The following is a 27,349-nucleotide window of genomic DNA, read 5'->3' as shown; positions in this document are numbered from 1 at the left end:
ATATCATACAACAAAATTTTATAATTTTCTCTGTAAGGTTTTTGCATATCTTTTGTTAGATTTATTTCTAAGTATATAACCATTTTGTATCTAGCTACATACCTTGTTAAACTCATGTTAACTCTAAAAATGTATCTGTGACTTTTGTATTTTCTGTATAGACAGCCATATCATCTGGAAATTATGAATTTTTGTTTTTTCCTTTCCAAACCTTATAGCTGATTTGCTTTTTTGTCTTGCTCTATAGATGGTTATCTTGCATTACTATGTAGATTATTACCCTTTCTAGTTAACATTGTATTCATACGGAGTGTCCTCATTTTGTTTATGATCTCAGAGGGAGGGGAGCTTTCTATGTTTCACTTAATAGTAAGCCTAATGGTTGCTGTAGGTTTTTTTGTAGATACTCTTAATCTGAGTTCCCTAGAAAACTGAGACCGATACAAGGATTAAGGTTGAGGGTTTATCTGGGAGGCATAATCCCAGGGATCCTGAGAAAAGGGAAGTGAGGCAGAGATGGGAAACAATGTAACGTGATACCTTATCTCATTGGCCTCTGCTTCACAAAGGACTGGAGAGACATTGTTTGGCAGGTGTGCTTGCTTGGTCACACAGGGTATCTTTGGACAGAGGAACAGTTTCTCACATCAGTAGATGGGAGTCTAGAAGAAGAAATTTATCTCCCTGCTCTTGTCTTGCATCCTGTTTTCCGTTAGTCAATTCAATCTCCTCAGAGAGTGAACTCCCCTTCACTTCTGGGTTGCGTCATTTCGACCCCTTTGGCAACCAGTGTAGATGTGTCGCTAATTTTTCAGTGGCTTTTTACAGAGGAGACATTTTGGTTGCATTTGACAGACTCTCCAGTCAGATTAATTTGCATATAACTGAGTATGTCAGGTCCAGGGATACAGATGATATCAGCAGCCTCTCCTCTTCGCATCTTTGATAGATTTTCCACTGAATGGTTACAATGATTGTTGACAGCCCTAGGTTCAAATCCTACCATTTAGTTTTGGCAGAAAACATTCAGGAACTCAATTATTGGTCTGGCTTGTATCACATGTCCTTCCTTGAACAAATTACTGTGTTTAGGGATATAGGGGTTGCTGGCCATTCCTGGTCACCTGTTCACCTCAGCTTGGAGGAGAGAGGTGATGGTGTCAGCCCCACCCAATCCTAAGTAAGGAGTTCCTTACCAAAAAGAAGGGGTTCCTAACCAAAAGAAGGAGGAGGGTTAGAGTGCTGGTCACACCAAAACAACTGATATTCCTTCAAATTGGTCATTGTAACTTGTTGAGATCACTAAAATTATCTAAACATATAGCAATATAGTCAGTTGTGCTGCCTGCTAAAATTTAAATGTAACTGGTAAATACAAAAATCTAAAGAAAAGCGTTGTAGCCTGATGCAGCCGTGGATCCCTGTTCCTTAAAACTTTAAGTTTAGCTCTGACTTTAATGCCAATCCCTAGCCCTCACAAGGAGGTCTGCTTCGATTTTGTGTTTTGGACTTCCCTTGCCTCTTTCTGCATCTGCACTCCTGCATCTCATTTGTCCTCTGACACCAAAAACTGCAATCATATCAGCCATTTAATGATTTTCATAAACTTTGCTGAAGATACAGGGATTGTGGGAAGGAGCTGAAGGGTGCAAGACTTTCTTAGAGACTCCACTCTTCCTCTTCTTTTTCCTCCCTTTATCATTGTTTCTCTGACTGGGAAGCAATTTCTTCCTCTTACCTTCACAGAGCAATTCCAGTCATTCCTAGGCTCTTTTTTTTTTTTTAGTTTATTTATTTATCTTGAAAGAGAGAGACCGAGAGAGCGCAAGTGGGGAAGGGGCAGAGAGAGGGAGAGAGAATACCAGGCAGGCTCCTTACTGTCAGTGCAGAGCCTGATGTGGGTCTAGAACTCACAAACCATGAGATCATGACCTGAGCTGAAGTTGGCTGCTCAACTGACTGAGCCATCCAGGTACCCCGGCTCGCTTGCTTGCTTGCTTGCTTGCTTTCTTTCTTTCTTTCTTTCTTTCTTTCTTTCTTTCTCTCTCTCTTTCTCTCTTTCTCTCTTTCTCTCTTTCTCTTAATGTTTATTTATATTTAAGAGAGAGAGAGTGCAAGCAATGGTGGGGCAGAGAGAGAGGGAGACACAGAATCTGTGTGGTATACTTTACATACCATAAATTAATTCACTTTAAGTGTACCATTCAGTGATTTTTAGTAAATTGCTAGAGTTATGAGAAACCGTCACCCACAATCTACTTTCAGAGCATTTCCATCACCCCCTAAAACCCCTTGTGCCCATTTACTTCCTATTCCCATTCCAAGTCCCAGGCAACCACTAACCCATTTTCTGCCTGCCTCTCTCTCTAGATTTGCTTTTCCTCTACATATGTAGCTCTTTGTGCCTGGTTTCCTTCACTTAGCATAATATTTTCATGATTCAGCATGTATGAGTACTTCATTCCCTTTTATAGTTGAATAATCCATTATATGTCTGTCATACATTTTGTTTACCTGTTCATCAGTTGATGGACGTTTAGCTTGTTTCTACCTTTTGGCGATGGTGAATAGTGCTTGTGCAAACATTCACGTACGAGCTTCTTTTGAACACCTATTGTCCATTCTTGTGAGTATGTTCCTAGGAATGGAATTTCTGGGTCATCTGGTATTTTATGTTTAATTTTTAAGGACTGCCAAACTCTCCCATAGCAACAGCACCATTTTACATTTTCGTTAGCAATATGTGAGGGTTCAGATTTTTCCACATCCTGGCTAACACTGGTGTTTTCTTTTTGATTGTAGGCATTCTAATGAGTGTGAAGTGGCGTTTCATTGTGGTTTTGATTTGCATTTCCCTAATGATTTTGTGATGTTTTCTTGTGCTTATTGGCCATTCACATATCTTCTTTGGTGAAATATCTATTCCTGTCTTTTTCTCATTTTTAATTTGGTTATTTAATCTTGTTTTTGAATTGTAGGAGTTTTTTTATATGTTCAGAATACAAGTCTTTTATTAGGTACATAATTTACAAATATTTTCTCCCTGTCTGCTTAGTTTCTTATTTTCTAAATGGTGAATTTTGAAGCAGAGATATTAAATTTTGATGAAGTCCAATGCGTCAAATTTTTTTTTTCTTATTATAGATCATGATTTTGGTGTCATTCTCTAAGACTCTCCTTAATTCATGGTCAAGATTTCCTTCTCTCTTCTGCAGGTTTTTATAGTTTTAGCTCTTACTTTAGGTTTATGATCCATTTGCATTAATTTTTGTGCATGGTGTGAGATAAGGGTCTAAATTCATCTTTTGTGTGTGAATGTTCTTTTGCAACACTGTTTGTTGCAAAGACTATTTTTTGTCTCATTGAATATCCTTGGTACCTTTTTCAAAAATCAGTTGACCGTAAATGTGGTTATTTCTTGACATTCAGTTCTGTTTCATTGATCTGTATGTCTATTCTTAGACTAGTACCAGTGTTCTGAATAGTATTACTTTATAGTAAATTTTGAAATCCAGAAGTGTGAGTCCTCCAACTTTTTACTTCTTTTTCAAAATTGTATTACTCATTCTGGACTTTTTGCGTTTCCATAAACATTTCAGGATCAACATCAGTATAAAGTTTGCCAATTTCTGCAAAAATCCTTTTGGGATTTTGATAGGGATTATGCTGAATCTGTAAATTAGTTTGGGGAGAATTTCCATTTGAACCATATTGAGTCTTCAGATCCACAAACAGACTGTGTCTTCATTTATTTAGGTATTATTTGATTTCTCTCAGCAAAGTTTTAAAGTTTTCAGTATGTAAGTCTTGTCCTTCTTTTGCTAAATCTGTTTCTACGTATTGCTTCTGATGTTACCATGATGGAATTAAAAACTTGTTTTTGGTTTGTTCATTGTAGTATATTGGGATACAATTGATTTTTGAATATTGAACTTGTATCCTCTGACTTTGCTGAACTCGTTAGTTCTAGTAGTGTTTTTTTTTTTTTTTTTTTTTTTGTGGGTTTTTTGTTGTTGTTTAATTTTGGGAGAGAGATATAGCATGAGTGGGGAACGGGCAGAGAGAGAGAGGGAGAGAGAATTCCAAGCAGACTCCTCCCTGTCAGCTCAGAGCCCAGTGTGGGGCTCGAACTCACAAACTGTGAGATCATGACCTGAGCCGAGATTAAGAATCCAATGCCCAACTGACTGAACCACCCAGGCGCCTCATTTCTAGTAGTTTTTTTGCAAGTTCCTTAAATTTTCTGCATATAGGATTATGTTGGCTGTGAGTAAAGAGTTTTATTTCTTCCTTTTCAATATGAACGCCCTTGATTTGTTTCCGTCTCTTTCTTTCCTTCCCCTGCTACACTGGCTAGAACCTCTAGTACAATGTTGAATAGTGAGAGCAGATACCCTTGCTTTCTCCCCAGTCTAAGGAGGAAAGCATTCAGACTTTCACCATTAAGTATGATACTATTTGTAGGCAGATGCTGTAGAAAAGGGAAGGAGAAGAAAAGATTTGAGAAGTATTTAAGAGCATGAATAGGTCTTAGCAACTAATTGTATACAGGATATAGTTTATATGTTTGTGGGAGATTCTGGCTTTATTTTTATGAAGTAGGGTGGAATTGAAGATACATTTATCTCCTTTTGGGAAGATTGACTTTTTACAGTAGAGGTTATCTCCCCCCCCCCCCACCTCAGTTTTTTTTTAGTTGCCAATTTCAGATCAGTGTTAATTTTTTCAAATGGTAAATTTTTAAATTCTTTTTGTGTGTAGTTATAAGCTGGTATGTTCTATGAGGTAGGCAACAATGTTATCACCATGTTTTTAGTTGAGGAAATTGAGTTATGGTGGAATATTCTAGATCAGAGTGATGGAGACATCCACATCCCTTTCAAACAGTGCTTTCTAAATCTTTGACTTATATGCTATTCCAAAATTGTGTCAGATGGGATACATGAGTCATAGACATCTTTTTTTCCTTATCCTCCCCCAAAAAGGAACTATGTCTTAAATGTTAAGTGTATTATATAGAAGGATTTCTGTTCTTTGGTTTTAACAAATCAATCTCTATCTGTTTTTGTTTTCTTAGGCCTTTAGTGGTTACTGGTCCACTGTGAACCTAAATTCCCGAAGAGTTCAACACAGGCTAACTGATAAGTGACAGGGCCTCAGACAGGAGTTTTATTTGGCCAGCCATGAAAGATAGGAAGCAGATCATAACAGTGGTGGTGGTTGTAATTACAGTGCTCCTATTAATGTGTTAGTGTATACACTAGACATTTTCACTGAGTATCTTTAGCTGACCTCATAGGCTAGGTTTTTGAGACTAGAGAACTCATTAATATGAACTGCAGCTAGAATCATCGACTTTTGGAAACTTACTTTCAAGGAAATAGGGCTTAGGAGCTTTGTGGATCTGAATACAAACCCTGCCTCTCTACCTTTAATAAGCTTGGGAAGTTCCTTTATTTTTGACGTTTATCTAAAAATATCTGTTTTTTTCTGACTATAAAATAATATATGGTGCTGCAGAAAATTTGGAAATACAAAAGGCCCAAAAGAGAAAATAAGGATCATTCATAATTTTAGATTTAGACAAAAATCTCTAATGGAGCTTGGATTCCAGTGATAATCTTTGCAAAAACTAGAAATAGCCTAAATGTTTACCAATAGAGACCGCTGGCTAAATATGTTCTGGTTTACCCATATCTTGACCTCTGTAGCAGATAAAAATTAGGAGAGCAGTGTTTAAGAGTGGGGCTCCATGTTCAGATCTTGGTTTTATTCCTTATTAGTTATGTGACCTTAACCTCTTGATGCTTAAGTATCCTGATATAATGCCTACTTCATAGAGTTTTTCTGAGGATTAAATGAGGTATAACAAATCTAACCCTTTACACAGTATCTGGCACACAAGTTGTAAATGCTTGATAACTAGTGTTAGACCATTACTAATTTAATGTGCTGATATGGAAAGATTCCCAAGATATATTAAGTGTATAATATAAGGTATCAAAAAAGGTTTTTTTTTTTTTTTTTTTTTTCAACGTTTATTTATTTTTGGGACAGAGAGAGACAGAGCATGAACGGGGGAGGGGCAGAGAGAGAGGGAGACACAGACTCGGAAACAGGCTCCAGGCTCTGAGCCATCAGCCCAGAGCCCGACGCGGGGCTTGAACTCACGGACCGCGAGATCTTGACCTGGCTGAAGTCGGACGCTTAACCGACTGCGCCACCCAGGCGCCCCGAAAAAAAAAAAAGGTTTTTTATTGTACGATGTCATATGTGGACATTAAAAAGTAGATGCATCTTTTTTTTTTTCTTGTGAAGTTTATGTATTTATTTGAGAGAGAGAGAGAAAGAGAGCATGCAGGGGAGGGGCAGACACAGAATCCCTAGCAAGTTCTGCGCTATCAGCAGGGAGCCCAGTGTGGTACTCAAACTCATGCACCTTGAGATCATGACCTGAGCTGATAGCAAGAGTCAGACGATTAACTGACTGAGCCACCCAGGCACCCTGTCACATCTTTTTCTTGAAGGATACCTGATAAAATATTAAGTGGTTACATTTGGGGAATAGAACTGGGGATTGGAGATGGTAGAGAGATGTACCTTTTGTTTTTATCTCTTTGTGAAATTTGAATTTTTTAATGCCAGGTACATACTCCTTTTGTTTACTGTCTTTTTTTTTTTTTAATTTTTTTTTTTGTCTTTAGTTGGAGATAGTATTTTTTTTAACGTTTATTTATTTTTTTGAGATAGAGAGAGACAGAGCATGAACGGGGGAGGGTCAGAGAGAGAGGGAGACACAGAATCCGAAACAGGCTCCAGGCTCTGAGCTGTCAGCACAGAGCCTGACGCGGGGCTCGAACCCACGGACCGTGAGATCATGACCTGAGCCGAAGTCGGCCATTTAACCGACTGAGCCACCCAGGCGCCCCTGTTTTCTGTCTTAAAAGATGTCTTTCTGGGCCGCCTGGCTGGCTCAGTCAGTAGAGTATGTGACTCTTCATCTCAGGGTCATGAGTTCAAGACCCACTTTGGGTGGGTGTGGAACCTACTTCAAAAGATGCCTTCTTTTATAGAGTTGTTTCTTTTTTTTTTTCTCCAGGTTGGAAAATCGTATTTCCTCTGCTTCTCATAGTAACTTTATTTACATAACTGTAGGGTTTGAACATAGTTCTGGAACCAGACCTTTGCAGATATGTTAAAGACATATTAGAGACTATTTTGAGATAAGTGAAAATATCATATATCTTGTTTAAAAAGAAGAGTTTCACATGGAATAGAACATTGTGTTTCCGTGTTTCGCTTAGCAAATGGGACAATAATGATGTCAGCAAGGTTCTTAAAGAAAAGGTTATATATTTAGAATTCTTCTGTGGATTCAGATTTCACCCCCCTGTCCCCCAGCAAATATTTACCTGTTTGGCAGTAATAGATAAAAAGTCATAATTTCTTGTCCTTTCCCAATCAATTAAAAACCAACCATACTTACAAATTAGTCTTCTCTAAAAGGTATTTGGAAGTTTCATAAACTGAGTAGTCTCAAAGTTCATTCTTACTCCCTATCTCCTTTTCTCTGTTTGTACTCTTATACCCATATCTCCATTTCTCTCTTTCTCTCTCCATTGTCTCAAATATGAGGTTGTAAAGATTAATAGGATATAGTCCCTGTCTTCAAGAAGCTCACATCTGTTGTTCCATTCTAGCATTCTTACCTAACTACTTTCCTGTGGGGAAAGAACTATGAAAATTTCTCTCTATTCCCATTTTTTCACTTCAGCTTAAACATTTATTAAGTACTCAGGATATGCCAGGCACTCTGCTAGAGGGTGCAAAGGTAAATGAAGTCCCACCTTTTACTGCTTGGTTTCTTGCAAGGAGATTGGTAAATAGATTTCAAAACAATTTGATAGATGCTATGTCTGCGATATTGTTTGGTTATCACAAGGAGATAGTTTTTGATAGAAAAGTGCCACCAGACAGAATTAAAGAATATACATTTTCTTTAATGGCAGAAATTAACATGCTTTGAGACATTTGTACAAAATAAGAGCCAGAATAGCATACTCCAATCAGAAGTAAAGTTTCCTTGTCCTCCCTAATTCCTCAAGAAATTGCAAAGGTGCCTCTGAAGAGTGAGAATGTGCCAAGCTTGAGAAGCCAAGTTCTCAAATCCTTCACTGTACCTTTTTTTCTTCAACCATACTTTTATATTGGAGGGTTGCATTAGTATTCCGGAAGAACCTGCCTTGCAGTTTATGTGCTTCTATCAAAGAGAATGTTTACAAACCTTTGGGCTTTCCTACTCTTGAAATCAAACGTTGTCAGCAAGGCCAGGTTCTTAGTCCATGGTGAAAAGCAGTGTGGCTGGTCTGCTGCCTGTCTGAATTAGCCTCCTGGAAACTGTTTCCTTGAATGTATATGGATGAACACAGAGTACTTGGAAAGGACAGAGGAGGAGTATCTAATCTGAGTGGAACAGAACAGAAATAATCAGGCAGGGCTTTATAGAGAACATGATATGCTTCTCGAAGGGTATTTGCCTCATCTGTACTCCATAGTTAGTTAGTTTTGTCCATTAGGGTAGATTGATAATAACTGAAGAGTTTAAAGCTAAATTGCTGACATCATTTGTATCTTTGAAATATAGGGACATTTCTTGGATTACTATAATAATAATGTTACACATATTAAAAAAACAATAATTCTTCATTGTGTTATACCTTGTCCATATTCACATTTCTCATTATCCCCAACAATGTGTTTTGTAGCTAGTTTGTTCAAATCAGGATCCAGTTAGGAACATTCATTACATTTAGTTTTATCTCTCAGTCTTTTTTTCTTCTTTTAAGTAGACTTTACTTTTTTCATATGATGTCTTTTTTTATGCTAAACGTTACTCTGTCTTTAGATATTCATCATGCTAATTTGTTGAAGAGACTTGTGGTACAGAATGACCTGCCTTCTGGTTTTTGTCTGATTGCTTCCTTTGGCACTAGTTTGTTTTAGTGTTCTCTGTATTTCCTGTAAACTGGGTGTTAGATGTATAGGTTTGATTTAATTCAGGTTAAACATTTTTTTGGCACAGATACTTAGGAGGTAACACAATGTTGCATTTCTTTAATCTATTGTTTTCTTTTTTTTTCTAGTAAATTTTGATTTATCCAATGTGACTGCTACTCCTAAAAAAGCCTTTATTTGCAGGAGGTAGGCAGTGGCATTGGATGGTAACGAATATTAAAAAAATTACAAGTAGAAAAATATCACCGTGCATTATATCTAAGGTAAATGCTTTGTGTTACTTGATATGTGTGTATATGTACACACACATCATACACGTTTGTATTTGTATGTACAGAGACACATATATACACAAACACATCTACACATACAGACATGATAGATTGCATATATACTGGATTGTGATGTAAGCCTTATTTTGTACTCTGGGTCCCATTCAGAAAAGTTTGACAATCATTAGAGGAACTGACTCATTGTTTGTGAGCTATGCTGTATCTCTGCACCTCTTGGAGTGAGAACAGCTTATCAAGGTAAATTCCTATACCAAAGATATAGACCACTATTTACTGTTCCACATATTGGGGAAACCATGTGTGATAATACAAATGAACCAACGGCTGTCATCAACCAAACTACATATTATGTATTGTTAAAAGTTCTTAAACATACTCCTTTGACTTTCCTAATTCATTTCAGGAAGGATTTAGTCCACTCCATCTTTATGTTGCTACTTGCAAACACTTTTGCTTTGCTAGTTCTTATAGTAGATCTTCATACATTTGTGGAAAGAAGTCCTCTTCAGATTTTGTTCTGCCTAGGTAAACCATTTCCCACCTGATGTCTCCATTTCTTGTCTGTGCTTTAGATAGATGGGCCACACGTGGCCATCCAAGTACCCTGGAAGGGTTTGGAGGCTCGTAGACCTTTGTACTCTTCCTCCCCTTAACGTTCTTCATATGGAGTGGTCAGAAAGTAGCTCCTATGTTCCATAGAGTGTCAGGGGCTTATAATTAAAGAGAAGGAAGCCTTCAGTGATTAATATGGGAAATCCCTTAGCATTTCCACAGTCTGTTGATACCAATGAGTGTCTTGGGCTTTTCATCCAGCAGGAAATGGTGGACATCATTTTTTCCACATTAAGTGCTTCAAGCATGTCATACTGCAGAAATCCATTTGTATTTGTCTCTATCTCAGACTGTGGCTTAAAGAAATCATCCTGAGATATGATCCTGCAGTTTGGGAGATGTTTCTTAGCCAGTGTTATCTTCCTGCCATTTGTCATACCACTAATTCCAATGACAAATGTTTTCATAATTACTTTTGAAAATCACGTCTTCCTAAAGTTTCCAGGTGCCAGTTTGAGTCCTCCCAGGCAAAGCGGCAGAAATGCTGGCCAGGTGCATACCTGTCACTGACCCACCGCAACCCCCAAAGATTGCTAACTGTGAGGCTCACGCCCCTCTTTCCACATCCTTACCGGGGCAGAGGTGGCCTAGATCTAATCGATTGTTTTTTTTATTTTGCTCTTCATTGTCTTTAATGCCAACTATACACAGTGGTACAACTATGATTCAACCCGTCAGTCACCAATCTTGGGTTTGGATAGTCATAACACTGGAGTATCTATCAGCTGCTCTTTTCCATTTTCTTTTGGGGATTTTTAGCTAGTCCTTTTTTGCCTTGTCTCTGATGTATTCTCTTACCTGATATATTGCCTGGTGTATCCTTCTACTCTTCCCTTCTTCTCTGACTTTTATGTTATGTATAAACAGTGTCAGTTCCAAGAGATCTTATTTTCTTCTTTGACATAGAACATTGTGGCTCTTTTTTGTGACTTTATAGGAAAAGCTCAACTAAACTTTTTAATTTTTGTCTAAACTCTCCTTACTCCTCTTTTTTGTTAAATTGTATTTATTTATTTTTAGATTTATTTTATTTTTTAAGTAAACTCTATGTGGGACTTGAACTTAGAACCCTGAGATCAAGAGAGGTTAAGGTCTACCAGACTCCCCTCTCCTTACTCATCTTTACTAAGGTTTTACTTCTGATCCCATGAAGAATGACTAGAGATGAGAGAGGCCCAGATTGGTCATTCTGGAAATCATAGTCAGATGGGGCATCTGAAAGTGGGAGGAGATTAGAAGAAAGATTAAATGCAACATAATTTCCTTCAGGATGTGAGTCCTTGTTGGTTATTTCCAATATCCTATGGTGAATGACCTTAGTGAGTGCTTTCTCTTGTGAAAATTATAATGCCTGTTGACATAATGAGGGAGCTTGTGGAAATGGAGAGAATTGATAAGAAGGCAAATAGGTCAAGTATTCCATCATGTTCTTTTGGGTGGGGAAGACGGTATTCTCTCATAATTTAGGAGCATGAGTACCTATGGAATTTTTGATTTATTCTTTCCACTTTGCAGTTAATATTAATAGCTTATTAGAAGTAAAAAAGGCTTCCCTGTATTTCCCTGCTATAGAGCTATCACTAGGAGAAGGAAAAATAATTATTGGAAAAAGCAATCTATAGTAGTCTCCCATTATCCACAGTTTTACTTTCCGCTGTCAACCTCAGTCAGAGAGCAGATGATTCTCCTTCTGACCATCCAGCATGTCTCATTTTAGTAGTAGCCTAATGTCACGTTGTAGTGCCTACAGCATTCACCTCACTTCGTCTCATTATGTAGGCATTTATCATTTCACATCACAAGAAAAAAGAATACAGTACAATACGATATTTTGAGAGAACACATTTATATAACTTTTATTACAGTATATTGTTTAATTGCTCTATTTTATTAGTTATTGTTAATCTCTTTGCCTCACTTCTAAAAAAATTATTTAAATTCAAGTTAGTTAACATACAGTGTAGTACTTACATAAAACACCCATTGCTCATCCCAACAAGTGCCCTCCTTAATACTCATCATTTGTAAATTAAACTTTTTCATAGGTAAGTATGTATAGGAAAAAACATATAGATAGGGTTCAGTATAATCCAGAGTTTCAGGCATCCACTGGGGGTCTCAGAACTATTCCCTATGGGTAAGTAAGGACTCTTTTATGATAAAGGACTTTAACTGATATAGGAACTATATTTATTCAGCATTTTTTTTGTCTTGAATACTTCGGGCCATAGTGTGGTTAAGAGATTTTATTTCTTGGGAAAATTTTCTCAGTACCATTCCATGAAATCTTTTCATGCAGAGGGTCTCAGTATGAATACATCCCTTGTTTGGGCAATATTTTTATTGCTATCATAGCCCATATGGAAATGGTTTTTATTTTCAAGTTACTACTAATTTTATTTTGGGGGGAAATTTTGTCATATAGAAATAAGACAAATATTTGTAGCATGAGGATTATCTTTTGTTGTATGTCTCTTTTAATAAAGAAAAGATCATCTCTTTTTGAGGAAACCATATTTCACTTAAGTTTCACTGCTTAACATCTTCTGAAAACAGGATATGTCTTCCACTTAATTGATGGTATGGTGGTTAATTGGCAATTTTTTTTTCTTAGCTGTACATGAAGTAGTAGCAGGTCTTAACAACTGATGACATCCTGTGTTTGATAAAATTCAGATTACTCATGGTTTAGCCCCAGAAACAGTGAGGTAGTGCTGAGATTGGTAGACCGAGTTGAACAGCTCTGAGGAAGGGAGACACAGAATATTTGTTCTATGTTGCCCTATGAAAAACTTTTTCATATTCTCATCTAAGTCTTAAAAGAATCAGGAGATTTTAAGGCCTTTAAACTAAACACAATAGTGAGCACCCATAATATAGGCTTCATTAAGAGGACTAAGGGAAATTCTAAACTGAAGTGAACTTTCTTGTCTTCTCACATCTGGTGGAAAGTACAGAGAATTCCCTTCTATATTTCCCCAGCAAGTTTCCCTTGTTATTAATATCCTGAGTTAGTGTGGTACATTTGTTTTTATTGATGAGCCAATATGGATACATTATTATTAACTACAGTCCTTAGATTACATTGGGTTTACTCTTTGTGTTGTACATTCTGCAGGTTTTAACAGATGTATAAGGAATCTATCTACCATTGTAGAATCATACAGAATAGTTTTGCTGCCCTAAAAATTCCCTATGCACTATTTATTTGTCTCTTCCTTTTCCTCCCCATTCCAACCTGGGCAACCCCTATGTTTTTTAATGTCTCCATAGTTTTGCCTTCTCCAGAATGTCACATAGTTGAAGTCCTACAGTAAGTAGACTTTTCAGACTGGATTGTTTCACTTGCAGTATTCTTTTAAGGTTCTTCCATGTCTTTTGTCACTTGATATCCTATTTCTTCTTGTTGTTGAATAATATTGCATTGTATGGATGTACCACACTTTGTATATCCATTTACCTACTGAAGGATAAACTTCTAGGTTCCAGCAGTTATGAATAACGAATTAGTTTTTTATAACACACAACAATGTTCTAAAGTACCTCAGATCACTGAGGTAATTCAGTATCTTGAGATTGAAAGAAAAACTTTTTCACCTTTGTATGAAAAGTTTCTAATTGAGTAGTAGGCTCAAAACAGTGCTTGACAAATGTGTGGAATGATTGAATATGAAAAAAGGAAAGGGGTATGGAAGAGAAGAAAGAGGGGAAAGATTGTATCATAAATTTGGATAATTTTTGGAAAATGAGATTTTGTAGAAATTCAGCTGGAAATTTGAACGGGGACCAAGATGCAAAGGGCTCTGAATTCAGAGCATGAGAACACTGCAGGATGCAAGTATCATCAAGCTGGCCCAGAAACCAGGTCATTAGACCTGTTTCAGCTGATTTGCAGTAAAATGGTAGGAGAAAGTAGGGTTTAGCTTTTGGAAAAGAGTAAAAAAAAAAAAAAAAAGCAAAACCCAGAAGGCTAGTTTTGTGAAATAAGGAAGTGGCCAGTTGGTGATCGTAGTGTAGAAGTTAGATAGTGACTACAGAAAGTTAATTGCACAAAATCTATGGATAGTGGTGTTTATTTTATGTTGTGTTATAATTTCTTTTTTGGGGGGTTATAATTTCTATTTAATAAAAATGTTACTAATGCGGGGATGTTATTTATTGGATTTGGGACTCACTGAATATTTTGCTTTATAGTTTTGGAAAATGTAAGGAAAATGGGAGACTAATGAGGTATAAAGTCATTTGAATTTCTTTTTTCTTTTGTTAATATTTATTTATTTTTGAGAGAGAGAGAGAGAGAGAGAGAGAGGGAGGGAGAGAGAGAGAGAGAATGAGCAGGGGAGGAGCAGAGAGAAAGGGAGACACAGAATCCGAAGCAGGCTCCAGGCTCTGAGGTGTCAGCACAGAGCCCGACCTGGAGCTTGAACCCACGGAATGTGAGATTATGACCTGAGCTGAAGTTGGATGCTTAACTAACTGAGCCACCCAGGTGCCCCAAAAGTCATTTGAATTTCTAAAATATTTCTGTTTCAGAAATGCTATTTCAGTAAATTTGAAATACTAGTATGCCCCCACGGGTCACTAACCAGCTTGAAATTGTGGAACTTTTAAACTCTAATCCTAATTCAAGTAAAGATTTATCTGTTGTATTATGGTAATTCTTTTGTGATCTACTTCATTTGTCAAAAAGTTCAGTAATATTGTATATTTCATAGGGCTAACCAGTTACCTGTTTTGAGTGCCACATGCTAAATATTTTAGGGAAAACAATGGTGAATTAAACACTGCCTCTTTTTATATAGAGTGTATATAGAATGTGGAAAAAATAACTAGGAAGGAGGAAAATGCATTAGATTATAAATGAAAGGTGGAATTATTTTTGTTCGGGGTGAGCTATCATAAGTTTGTATACAGTTCCTGTCATTTAGGTTTTACCCTCAAAACTAGTTAAGAATTGAATTTGTGGATACAGGACAGAAACAACATTGTGGAAAACAATTTATGTTCACTGACAAGAATTTGGGAAAGGACATGCAAGGCTGGAAACAGGTGATTAGGGTCAGATCGTGGAAAGCCATTAATGCCATAGCATTAAGGTGATTTTCTGTTACTTAAGTAAAAATAGGGAATAGTTTTCTGGGGCATGAATGAAGAGCTAACAATATTAGATAGGAAAGAAGAGTTTTTTTCTTCCTAATTCTTTGTTTATAAAATATTTTAGAATTTTATATCTTTAAGATATGCACATTTTAATATATATATCTTAGTATAGCTTCTTGCTCTGTCGTAAGCCAAAATATGTTCCCTGAAATGCCATATACAAAAAAAACCTTCTGTAAGTTGGCTTTCACTTTTGTGTCCTACATCAGCATAAAGATGTTGTACTGTAATTACAGGCAGTATTTACTGAAATATCTTACAAATTTATGACCCTATTGATACTCTGAGATTTTGTTGGTTTTTAAATGGATATTTAATATACTTAGTTTCTTACCATTTTAAACTAAGTTGTTTTCTTTTTAATTTTTTTATATGTTTATTTCTTTTTGAGGGAGAGAGAGACAGACAGTCGGAATACAAGCAGGCGAGGGGCAGAGAGAGAGAGAGAGACACAAAATCTGAAGCAGACTCCAGGCTCTGAGCTGTCAGCACAGAGCCCTATGCGGGACTCGAACTCATGAACCACAAGATTATGACCTGAACTGAAGTTGGACGCTTAACCGACTGAGCCACCCAGGCTCCCCGGTTGTTTCTTTTTAAAATAATATATTTGCTTTCTTTGTTGTAGAACTGTGGCTGCTGAAGTCAGGAAGCAGATCTCTGGACAATATAGTGGTTCTCCCCAACTGCTCAAAAACCTCAACATTGTTGGTAATATATCCCATCATACCACAGTAAGTAGCATATTTAAAATATGGGATGTTACTGGTATGTTACTGACGAGGCCATGACAAAATAGTGGAAAGACAAGACCAATGGATTTTGGGTTCCATCAGTAGTCTCATAAACTTACTTGTTGCTACCCCTGTCTTTCCTGAAATTTGAGTTGGAGAATAATGTTAGGAGGTGTGATACAGGTGTTGATTTCTGAGTCAACTTTGAAACTTTACATTCAGGATTTATCAACTCTGGAACTTTATAGGTAAGACTTCCCAGATCCAAGGTGATTCATTACAGGAACCTTTAGGAATCTGTTCTAGAAATAGTTACTGAAGGCAGCATTAGATAAATATGTGGATTTGTAGTATTGTATGTCCCCTTTAATAGAAGGGAATATACAATTATTGAATCATTGCCTTAACCAGGCGCTATGTCAGAGACATAAACATGTTTTTTTTTCTTTTTTTAAAGTTTTATTTATTTATTTTGAGGGTGAAAGGGGGAGAGGGGCAGGGAGAGAGGGAGAAAGAGAATCCCAAGCAGTCTCTATGCTGTCAGTATAGAGCCTGATGGCCTCCGTCTCACAAACTGAGATCATGACCTGAGCCAGAATCAATAGTTGGATGCTTAACCCACTGAGTCACCCAGGTGGCCCTAAACGTGGGTTTTCTTATTAAGGAAACTGGCATGAAGATAATCAATTTTGATAAAAAATGGATACTTATTAGAGTAAGAATATAAATTAAAACTATGCCTCTATTTGTCAAAAATTAAAAAAGTAGTTAAGAGTGACTTTTGGGGGCACCTGGGTGGCTCAGTCGGTTGAGCGTCTGACTTCGGCTCAGGTCATGACCTCGCAGTTCGCGAGTTTGAGCCCTGCATCGGGCTCTGTGCTGACAGCTCAGAGCCTGGAGCCTGCTTTGGATTCTGTGTCTCCCTCTCTTTCTGCCCCTCTCCCGCTCATGCTCTGTCTCTCTCTCTCTCTCTGTCAAAAATAAATAAACATCAAAAAAAATTTTGGGGGTGCCTGAGTGGCTCAGTCGGTTAAGCGTCGGACTTTAGCTCAGGTCGTGAGCTCACAGTCTGTGTGAGTTTGAGGCCCACATAAGGCTCTGTGCTGACAGCTCAGAGCCTGGAGCCTGTTTCAGATTCTTTGTCTCTCTCTCTGCCCTTCTTCCCCTGCTCATGCTCTGTCTCTCTCTGTCTCAAAAATAAATAAAAACATTAAAAAAAAAAAAGTGACTTCCAGGCAAATAGTATATTTTCCTAGTCCATTCATTCTCCTACTGTTTTAGTTCACTTATTTCATGCCTCCTTCTCTTAACCCCTAATTGCTGATTCCCATTTTCACTCCTAGGATGACTTGGCTTCATATTGCACTTGTGAAAATCGAAACAGTCAGAAAAGAACTTCCACATACTCCTACCAGCATTTGTGTTCACCGATTGTCATCTGTACCCATGTAGTCTACCTGTTTACTTGTTACTCTAGATGAACCAGTAGTGAACAAGTGGAGGGATTAGTTAATCCCTACTTCTCTGTTATTCAAATACAGTACTTTAAGAATTCTCTCTTCTCTTTTATCACCTTTGCTCTTTATTTTCCTGATCATTCCCATCAGTATACAAACATACTATTATTTCTCCCATGAAAAAAAATCCTGCTTTTTTGCCCTACATTTCTACCTGTCCCCAGCCTCCAGTATATCTTTGCTCTTCTTTGCAACACAGTTCCTTCAAAGGGTTGTCAGAGCTTGATGACTGCAATTTTTCTTCTTGCATTCTCACTGGTAAAGTACTTTTTTAAACTATGAGAATCTTTAAACATACACAGAAATAGACTAGTGTAGACATTGTTATTTTCTTACTTAACCACAATGCTGTTATCACACTTAACAAAATTAACAGTAATTCCTTGGTATCATCTTATATACAGTACATGCTAGATTTCTTTGATTATCTCATAAATATCTTCATAGTTGGTTTATTCAAATGGAGATCCAAATAAAATTATAGATGGGATTTAGTCTTAGATCACTTGTGTTAAAACCAAACCAAAAACAAACAAAGCATTTTCTCCCTCCCCCAACTACTACTACTACTACTACTACTACTACTACTTCTTCTTCTTCTTCTTCTTCCTTTTCTTCTTCTTCTTTCTTCTTTAACTTTTTAATTTTTATTTATTTATTTTTTTGAGAGCGAGAAAGAGAGAGAGCAAAGTGGGGAGGGTCAGAGAGAGAGGTAGAGAGAAATCCCAAGCAGGCTCTGGAGTGTCAGTGTAGAGCCTTTTGTGGGACTCGAACTCATGAACTGTGAGATGTTGACCTCAGCCAAAACCAAGAGTCAGATCCTTAACTGACTGAGACACTCAGGCGTCCCTGCCTCCCCCAGCTTCTAACTTTGTTTGATTTTATGCCATTGACTTGTTGAGAAAATCAAATTAGTTGTCTTATAGAATTGCCTGCCTTTTGGATTTTATGTTTGCTTTTTTGTAGACTTGTTTCTGTATCATTTCCTGTAACTGATTAGATTCTGGTTCAGCCTTTTTGAAATTTCTTCCCTTATAGACTCATTCTTCTATCTTCTGTATTTCCTATAACTGTTTAGATTCTGTTTTTTTTAACAGCCTTATTGAGTTTTAATTCACATACCAAACAATTCACCCATTTAATTGACAAAATCAGTGGATTTAATATGTTCACAGAAATGTGCAACAGTCTCCACAGTCAATCCAGAACATTTTCATCACCTCAAAAAGAAACTCTTCAGCTTATCACCCTTGTATCCTCCTCTGCCCCAGCCCAAAACAATCGCTGATCAAATACCAGAATTTTTGATGGTGTACCAGAAAGGATTGAAAGAGATCTTAGCACTAAATATGTCAAATTCCAACACAATGATTGTTGAAATAAGACAATATCTTAACATTGCCTGTGAGAGGTTTTGTAGTGTTTCACTATTGCTTCTCATCACCCTTTAACCCTAGGTATTGCCCAGCCACTTTCTTTTATAAAATCATGTTGCAGTCTCTTGCCTTGGGTCAGTGAATACAGGATCTTTCCTTGGAGCCTTGCAAAATAATTTATAATTGTAATCAGTTCATCACCATATTCCAAGACTAACCCAAGCATCTGTCTCTGCTGGGCATCAGAAAGAAGAGAGATAGTTGTATCAAAAATAAATTTGTTTCCATGATCCAAGTCTAACTAATACCGTACCTTGAAAGCCAGTGACCTGTGTGAGTTTGGGGAACAAGATCATTTATCCTATATTTAATGTTTTAAAGAGAGTGTCATAGCTTCCTTCCCTACCCTAAGACTTACTTTTGATATGGCTGGTCATTCTTTGAGGGAAGATTAATTCTGAATTAGACATATACAAGGACTCCCAAATTTTGTCTTTATTTTCAATGAATAGTCGTTTGTGACACTTTGAATCCTGAAAGGTGTGCTGCCCTGCAAGTAATACCTGGGCAGAGAAGCATTGACTTAAAAAGATTAAAAAAAAAGGTTCACTTAAATCTGTCTGTCTGTGTGTCTTTATATCTATCTATCTATCTATCTATCTATCATCTATCTATCTATCTTTTTGTATAGTATCTATTTGTATTGTGGTAAACTATACATAACATAAAATTGATCATTTTAACCATTTCTAGGTATACAATTCAGTGGCATTAAGCACATTCACAATGTTGTGCAATTATCACCACTATTACTACTATCCATTGCCAGACATTTTTCATTATCCCAAGCTGACACCTCGTACTCATGAAATGATAACTCCCTGCTTCCCTCTCTTTCCAGTCCCCAGTTATATTTATTCTATTTCTGTCTCTATAAATTTATCTCCTCTATGTACCACGTAAAGTACCATCATATGATATTTGTCTTTTTGTCTCTGGTGTATTTCACTCAGCAATGCTTCAAAGTTTCATCCATGTTAAGACTGAAGAATATACCATTTTATGTATATATCACATTTTGTTTATCCATTCATCTGTTGATGAACATTGGGTTGTTTGCACCTTTTGGCTGTTGGTAGTATTGCTGCTATGAATACGAGCATACAAGTAATCTGAGTCTTGATTTGCAATTTTTGGGTGGAGTACATAGACATGGAATTAGTAGATCATATGGTAATTCTCTTTTTTGGTATGATATTTTGGGAACATTCAAAAGATTTCCAATTTCTTTATATCCTCTCCTGCACTTGTTTTCCAATGATGGATATGAACTAGTATCTTGTGTTTTTGGTTGCATTTCCCTGATTCCACAAATTGTATTATGTATTTTCATTTAGTTCGGTATATTTTTTAAATTTCACTTTTCAGACCTCTGTGACTCATAGGTTATTTGGAAGTGCATTATTTAGTTTCTAAGTGTTTGGAGATTTTCCTGTTATCTTTCTGTTGCTAATTTCTAATTTGATTATGTTATGGTCAGAGAATACACTCTGATTTCAGGTCTTTTAAATTTGTTGAGGTTGGTTTTATGCCTCAGGATATGGTCTGTCTTGGTATATGCTTTTTTGGGCTTTTTTTTTTTTTTTTTTTAATGTTTATTTATTCTGTGAGAGAGACAGCAAGTAGGGGAGGGGCTGAGGGAGAGGGATAGGAGAATCTCTCCTGGGGCTCAATCTCATGACCTTGAGATCAGGACCTGAGCTGAAATCAAGAGTCAGACACTTAACTGACTGAGCCATGCAGGCACCTCTATGCTTTTTGGGGTTTTGAAAAGAATGTTTATTCTGTTGTTATTGGGTAGACTGTTCTATAAATGTCAGTTAAATCCTGTTAGTTGATGTTGCTGTTGAGTTTTACCATATCCTTGTTGGTTTTCTCTTTGGTTGTCTGTCAGTTGTCGAGAGAGAGATGTCTTGAAGTTTCCAGTTATAATTGTAGATATGTCTTATTTTTCCTTTCAGTTCTGTTAGTTTTTGTTTCACATAATTTATAGTTATTTAGTACATACACCTTTAAGATTGCTGTGTCTTCATGTTGGATCATAGCTATTATCATCAGATAATGTCCTCCCCCCCTTTTTAAAGTTTATTTATTTTGAGAAAGAGAGAAAGAGAGCGTGCACAAGGAAGGGAGGGTCAGAGAGAGAGAGAGGGAGAGGGAGAGAAAGAATCCCAAGCAGGCTCTGTGCTCCATTCTGCAAACTGTGAGATCATGACCTGAGCTGAGATCAAGAGACGCTTAACTGACTGGGCTACCCAGGCACACTGGTAATGGCCCTTTTTATATACTACTTTGCTTTGCTTTGAAGTCTACTTAACTGATGCTAATACAGTGACTTCTGCTTTCTTTTGATTAATGTCTGTATGGTATATTTTTTTCCATTCCCCTATTTTAACTTCCTTACATTGTCTTATTTGAAGTGAATATTTTGTACACCACACAGGTGGGTCATATTTTAAAATTCATTCTGTCATTCTCTTTTGATTGGTGTATGTAGATCATTTACATTTAATGTTATTATTCTGCTAGGGCTTTAGTCTGCCATTTTAACTTTTATTTGTTCTCTCTGTTTTTTGTTTTTCTGGTTTTTTTTTTAATCTTCCTGTGGGTTACCTGAACATTTTTTATAATTCCATTTTGATTTATCTATAGTGTTATTGATTGCGTATCTTTGTATAGCCTTTTTAATGGTTGCTTAAGATATTATATGCACATAATATAATCACAAAACTGGTATTGACATTTTACCAATTTAGGTGAAGTCTAGAAATTTTATGTACCTTTCCATCCCTTTACCTTTATTGTACTATATGTAGACCTCCTTAGATAAGCAATAAGAGGAAGAAGTGCCTTGTAAGAGGAAGAAGTGCCTTGTTATTACTGCATATGAGTAGTCCCTATGTGGTCTCCACTGACACTGTGGGGGTGGAAGGCTCATACCTCCCAGAAGGTATGAAAATCTTAGTTCCCTCCTCTGATTTCTGTGATACTGTGCTTGGTGAGGAGTGTTGGATGCCTTGTTACAGCTTTGTGAGGGTGAAGTCTAGCTTTCCACTTGGCCTTGCTTGTGTAGATAGGGTGGGTCCACAGTTTTTCACATTGTGTTTGGCTGCAGTAGAGTGATTATTGTCTAAAACTTTTCTATTTTGCTTTGTTGCCCCTTTCTTTGTCCTTTGGCTGGGAAGAACAGGATTTTGTTGGGGCTTCCGCTAACCCCAGCTTGCATCATCTTTTTTGGTGTTTCTGGTTTGTGAGCTTTTCTAGCTACAATTCTGGAGTACATAAGGCAAAAAGAAATTTTAGGTAACCCACTGTTGTGCCATTCCTTGCATTCCAAGATCCCTGCTGATTTGCCTTTTTCTCTACCTTTTAGAGTCTTGAAAAAAATGTTTATTTTAGAAAGAGAAAAAGAGACAGACAGACAGGGTGTGAGCAGGGGAGGAGAAAAAAGTGAGAGGGAGACACAGAAGCTGAAGCAGGCTCCCGGCTCTGAGCTGTCAGCACAGAGTCTAATGTGGGGCTCGAACCCACGAACCATGAGATCATGACCTGAGCTGAAGTCAGAAGCTTTTAACCTACTGAGCCACTCAGGGGCCCCATACAGTCTTTTTTTTTTCAGTTTATTTATTCCGAGATAGACAGAGACTGTGCATGAATAGGGGAGGGGCAGAGAGAGAGGGAAAGAGAGAGAATCCCAAGCAGGCCCCGCACTGCCAGCACAGAGACCAACACTGGGCTCAAACTCATGAAACGGTGAGATTATGACCTGAGCCGAAACCAGGAGTCGGACGTGTAACTGACTGAGCCAGCCAGCTGCCCTTGGAGTCTTCTGATGTTTATTTTATATAGACTGTCCAGGGTTTGTAGTTTTAATTAGTGGGAAGAATAGGGAAAAATATGTCTACTCCATCTGCCAGGAAGTGGAAGTGTGTCTTTTGTGACTTTGAGTGTTTAACACTTTTTTATGTGCTAACTGGCCATTCCTCTATCTTCCTTTGTGAATGTCTTATCAGCTTTTCTCCCCCATTTGAGAGGTGGTTTGTTCTGTTATTATTGAGATGTAGGACTTTTTTTTTTTTTTATACTAAAAAAAAATTTTTTTTAATGTTTGTTTATTTTTGAGAGAGAGAAAGACAGAGCATGAACAGGGGAGGGTCAGAGAGAGAGGGAGATACAGAATCCGAAGCAGTCTCCAGGCTCCGATCTGTTAGCACAGAGCCCGACATGGGGCCGAACTCACAAACTGTGAGATCATGACCTGAGCCGAAGTCGGAAGCTCAACCAACTGAGCCACCCAGGCGCCCCGAGATGTAGGACTTCTTCATATATTCTAGACACCAATCTCTTGTTAAATATGTTTTGTGAATATTTTCTCTCAGTGGAGCTTGTCTGTTCATTTTCTTAACTGTCTTTAGATATATCAGATTTTTCTTTTATGATTATTTCTATGTCATGTCTAAGAAACTTTTGCTTACTCCCAAATCATGAAGATGTTCTCCTATGTTTCCTTCTAGCAGTTTTATGGTTTTAGTATTTATATTTATGTCTATGATCCATCTCAGTTTGAATATATTGTGATGTAAGGATGGAGATTCATTCCCCCCAATATAGATATCCAGTTTTTTCAGCAATTTGGTTGAAAAATACTCCATTTCCCTATTGAATTGCTTCTTTCCCTGTATTAAGAACACCATGATAGTATATTATGTACTTGAGAGAATAGGTAAGATAGGATGCTTATGAGAGAAAACCCATGAATTTAAGAACTTGAAGACCCCCCCCCCCCCCCGGCTTTTTTTAAGTAGACTCCATGCCCAACGTGCGGCTTGAACTCACAACCCTGAGATTGAGAGTTGCCTGCTGTACCAACTGAGCCAGCTAGGCACCCCTTGAAGACGCATTTTAAAATTTTGCTCTGTCATTTGTGGCTCCTTTATTTTCAGGAGTTTGACTTCTTTGAGCACAAATGCCTTTATTTGTAGAATTGAAATACTGATTATCTCTAGCTTACAGGGTTTAGGAGAGTTTGAATGAAAACACATGTAATGATAATAATAGCTACTGTCTTTGAGTGTTTATGATATGCTAGTTATTTATTGTTTTACTTAACTGTCTTTAAAATGTTGCTTTACCTGTTGCTAGTTGTTCAGTCCAAAGCAGCATAGATTAATGCACCTCTATTTAGTAACATATACCTGCAAGTCTCAGTGTTTTTATCCAGTTGAACATCCTATGAAATTACATGTTCATATTTTCATTGTTCTACAACTGCACATTTGTTATATAATTCTTCATGGTTTTGCTTGAAAATTTTTTCTTGTGTCAGATAGGAAATAGAGTATCTTATTAAAAAGTATAATTTCATTGTGGCTAAGGAATTCCGAGAATATTCTATTATTGCTAATAGATACTTTTACTATTAGTTTCCTGTGGCTGCTGGAACAAATTACCACAAACTGTGTGGCTTAAAACAACAGAAATTTATTCTCTCACAGTACTGGAGTCCAGGTCCTGATATCAGTGGGAAGAAATCAAGGTTTTGGTGAAGTTATATACACTCCCTTCAGAGGCTTCCTTCAGAATCAGTTCCTTGCCTCATTCAGATTTTGGTGGCTGCTTGAGGCCATATCACTTCTGTCTAAGGCCAGAATCTTCAAATTTCTCTTTGCTGTGTCTTCATATGGCTTTCTCCTCTGTGTGGTCCAAATAGCCTCTGTCTTCATATGAAGATATATATGATTGCACTTAGGACCCACTCATATAATCCAGAATAATATCCCCATTTTAAGATCCTTAATCGTATCTTCAAATACCCTTTTATTTGTATTTATTTTTTATTTTTTGTCATCTAAAGTCCATGGGTTGGGATGTGGAGATCTTTGGAGGACCATTTTCAGCCTACCACAGACTGATTTATGTAGTTTTACTAGAATAATTAACAATAACAACCAATAAGGTAAAAGCGCTGCTTAGAAACTTAGCAATGACAATTTCAAAGATATAAAAAACAAAAAAGAATCCTTCTGAAGAGCATTTTGTCACTGTATTCTAAAACTGTTAATTATCTTTACCAATTTTATGTGAGGGGAATGGGCAAAATCTAAGCCAGATTATAGTATGACCCAAAGAATAAACAAGTAGAAGGCGGCCAACACTTTGTGGTTTCTTTAGTGCATCTGGCTGAACTTCTGCTGACATTTTATTTTACCCCCCCCCTTTTTTTTTATGTTTATTTTTGAGAGACAGAGCATGAGTGAGGGAGGGGCAGAGTGAGAGGGGAACAGAGGATCTGAAGCAGGCTCTGCACAGACAGTGGCAAGCCCCATGCCAGGGTCAGACTTACCAACTGTGAGATCGTGACCTGAGCTGAAGTCAGATGCTCAACTGACTGAGCTACCCAAGTACCCATTATTATATTTTTTAAAATGTTTATTTATTTATTTTGAGAGAGACACAGTGTGTGTGTATGCATGCACTTGTGTGAGTGGGGGAGGGGCAGAGAGAGAGCGAGCCCAAACGGGCTCCGAGCTGTCAGCACAGAGTCCATTATGGGGCTCAATCTCAGAAACTGTGAGTTCATGACCTGAGCTGAAAACAAGAGTCTGGTGCTTAATAGACTGAGCCACCAGGTGCCCCTCTGCTGACATTTTAGAAGTAACGTTTAGAAATGACTACAAAAATGTGTATTTTTTAAAATAATAAATTTCTTTTGTTTGAAGTGTAAAATTTTCACATCTACCTCTTCTTTTCTACTCACCTGTCACACCCACCCCTCTTTATAAAATAGGTGCCCCTTACTGAAGCAGTGGATCCGGTGGACTTGGAAGAATACCTCATTACTCATCCTTTAGCTGTGGATTCTGGGCCTTTAAGGGATTTGATTGAATTCCCTCCAGATGACATTGAAGTTGTTTATAGTCCTAGGGACTGTAGAACCCTTGTTTCAGCTGTACCTGAAGAAAGGTAAGGAGACATTTACCTATTTTTGATTTTAGTGTAACTGGAAAGATTACCTTTCTTGATTTTACTTGGGTCATATTTCTTGTGGTGGTAGTGTTTCCTATTATATGACCATGAACTGCAGCAACCAAATTCACAGACATCAATGCTTTCCTTACTAAATTACTAATGTATTTTCTTTTTTGAAATAGTGAAATGGATCCACATGTTAGAGATTGTATAAGAAGTTATACAGAAGACTGGGCAATTGTGATCAGAAAGTAAGTCATATATTTATTATAACATTAAAAAATACTGAGTAGGATGTATAAATGTATTAAAGTAGATTAATAATAATTATGAGACCTGGAGCACCTGGGTGGCTTAGTTGGTTGAGCTTCTGACTTCAGCTCAGGTCATAATCTCCTGGTTCATGAATTCAAGCCCCACATTGGGCTTGCTGCTGTCAATGCAGACCCTCCTCTGTCCCTCTTCAGACCCTCCTCTGTCCCTCTCCCACTTGCTCTCTCTCAAACATAAATAAAACTTAAAAAAAAAAAATTATGAGACCTGAAAATTCATTTGAAAAAACAGTTGAAGAAGCAAGAACCTTTTGTTTATAGATATGTTCTGCTTAGGGGTTCTGCAATTACTGCTGCTTACTTCACTTACTTTCCTTGTAAAACAATATGTTTGTCAGTAGTATTTCTGTATTATCATAGGTCATTAATAACTAATAATATATAATTATAATAACTTATAGTCTAATTCTTTTGGGAATTCATGGGTAGGTATTGATGAATAATTTGTATTTCTCAAAAAGAATCCAGTTTATTGAAACAAATAGTTAAGTTAAATTGAATAGCCTGTTTTCTAGATCAAGCTGTTTGAAAGGCCTCTACCCTTTATTAACTAACTAAATATTTATAGATCCTTGACCTGTATGTCTAATCAGGTAAATATTTAAAAAAAAATAATGTTTTGTTCTCCCACAAAGTTTATTTTTCTAATGGATGGTGTTTGAGATATCAAATCAGATTAAGAAATAAAAGTTTCCTTTGCTAATTTTAATTTGCATAATTAAAAGTCTTCATACTGAAAATTCTTAGCCTTATTTTATTTTTCTAAAGGAAATATAATGACTGAAGTAGTGGAGAATTCTGTTATGACATAGTTTTCAAAAATGAAGTTATCTGTGCTAACTTGTACTAGCAACAGTGATGTATCCTTTGCTTATTGTTTTGTCCTTATGGCTGCTGTCTTATTTCACTGGGTTTAATATTATGTTAAGCATCACTTGGGGATACTGCTGACATGCTTTTTAGTTTTAGTGTGACCTAATAAAAGCCAGTCTGTTACCCTTTATAAAGAAGAGCTGTTTTTATGAACTTACAATTTTGATAAGGATTTCAATAACTAGATTTATTAGTGAATAAAACTGTTTCTCTGTCAAATAACTCAAAAATCTTTACTTCTATGCATGTATGTTGAAAACTTTTAATCAGAAATCTTAATATAATATAAACATTAATCTCAGAATCATGGAGTCTGCTACTTAACTCTCATCATGGGGTGCTGACCTTGGTTTAGACAAAGAGGTAAGGTAGTTAACATTTTTGGGTACTTACTATGTGTAGGGCATT

At 37.0% G+C, this 27,349-nt stretch overlaps 1 protein-coding gene and 1 pseudogene across 9 annotated transcripts in view; one reads left to right on the top strand and one right to left on the bottom strand.

Annotated features, from left to right (window-relative positions):
* The window catches only part of DOCK7 (dedicator of cytokinesis 7), a 230,105-nt gene that overhangs the window by 10,006 nt on the left and 192,750 nt on the right, over positions 1-27,349 (top strand). For all 9 annotated transcript variants that reach the window (XM_043575152.1, XM_043575153.1, XM_043575151.1 and 6 more), the window contains exons 2-4: positions 15,709-15,814; positions 25,555-25,730; positions 25,919-25,987. In XM_043575152.1, the coding sequence (XP_043431087.1) occupies positions 15,709-15,814; positions 25,555-25,730; positions 25,919-25,987 (351 nt within the window). The remainder of the gene's footprint in view (positions 1-15,708; positions 15,815-25,554; positions 25,731-25,918; positions 25,988-27,349) is intronic.
* On the bottom strand, positions 9,510-10,913 carry LOC122480585 (annotated as a pseudogene).

The sequence above is a fragment of the Prionailurus bengalensis genome, chromosome C1 (genome assembly GCF_016509475.1).
Source record: "Prionailurus bengalensis isolate Pbe53 chromosome C1, Fcat_Pben_1.1_paternal_pri, whole genome shotgun sequence".
Taxonomy (NCBI): Eukaryota; Metazoa; Chordata; class Mammalia; order Carnivora; family Felidae; genus Prionailurus; species Prionailurus bengalensis.
The sequence above is the reverse complement of the archived record's forward strand: the minus strand, read 5'-3'. Positions and strand labels throughout refer to the sequence as shown.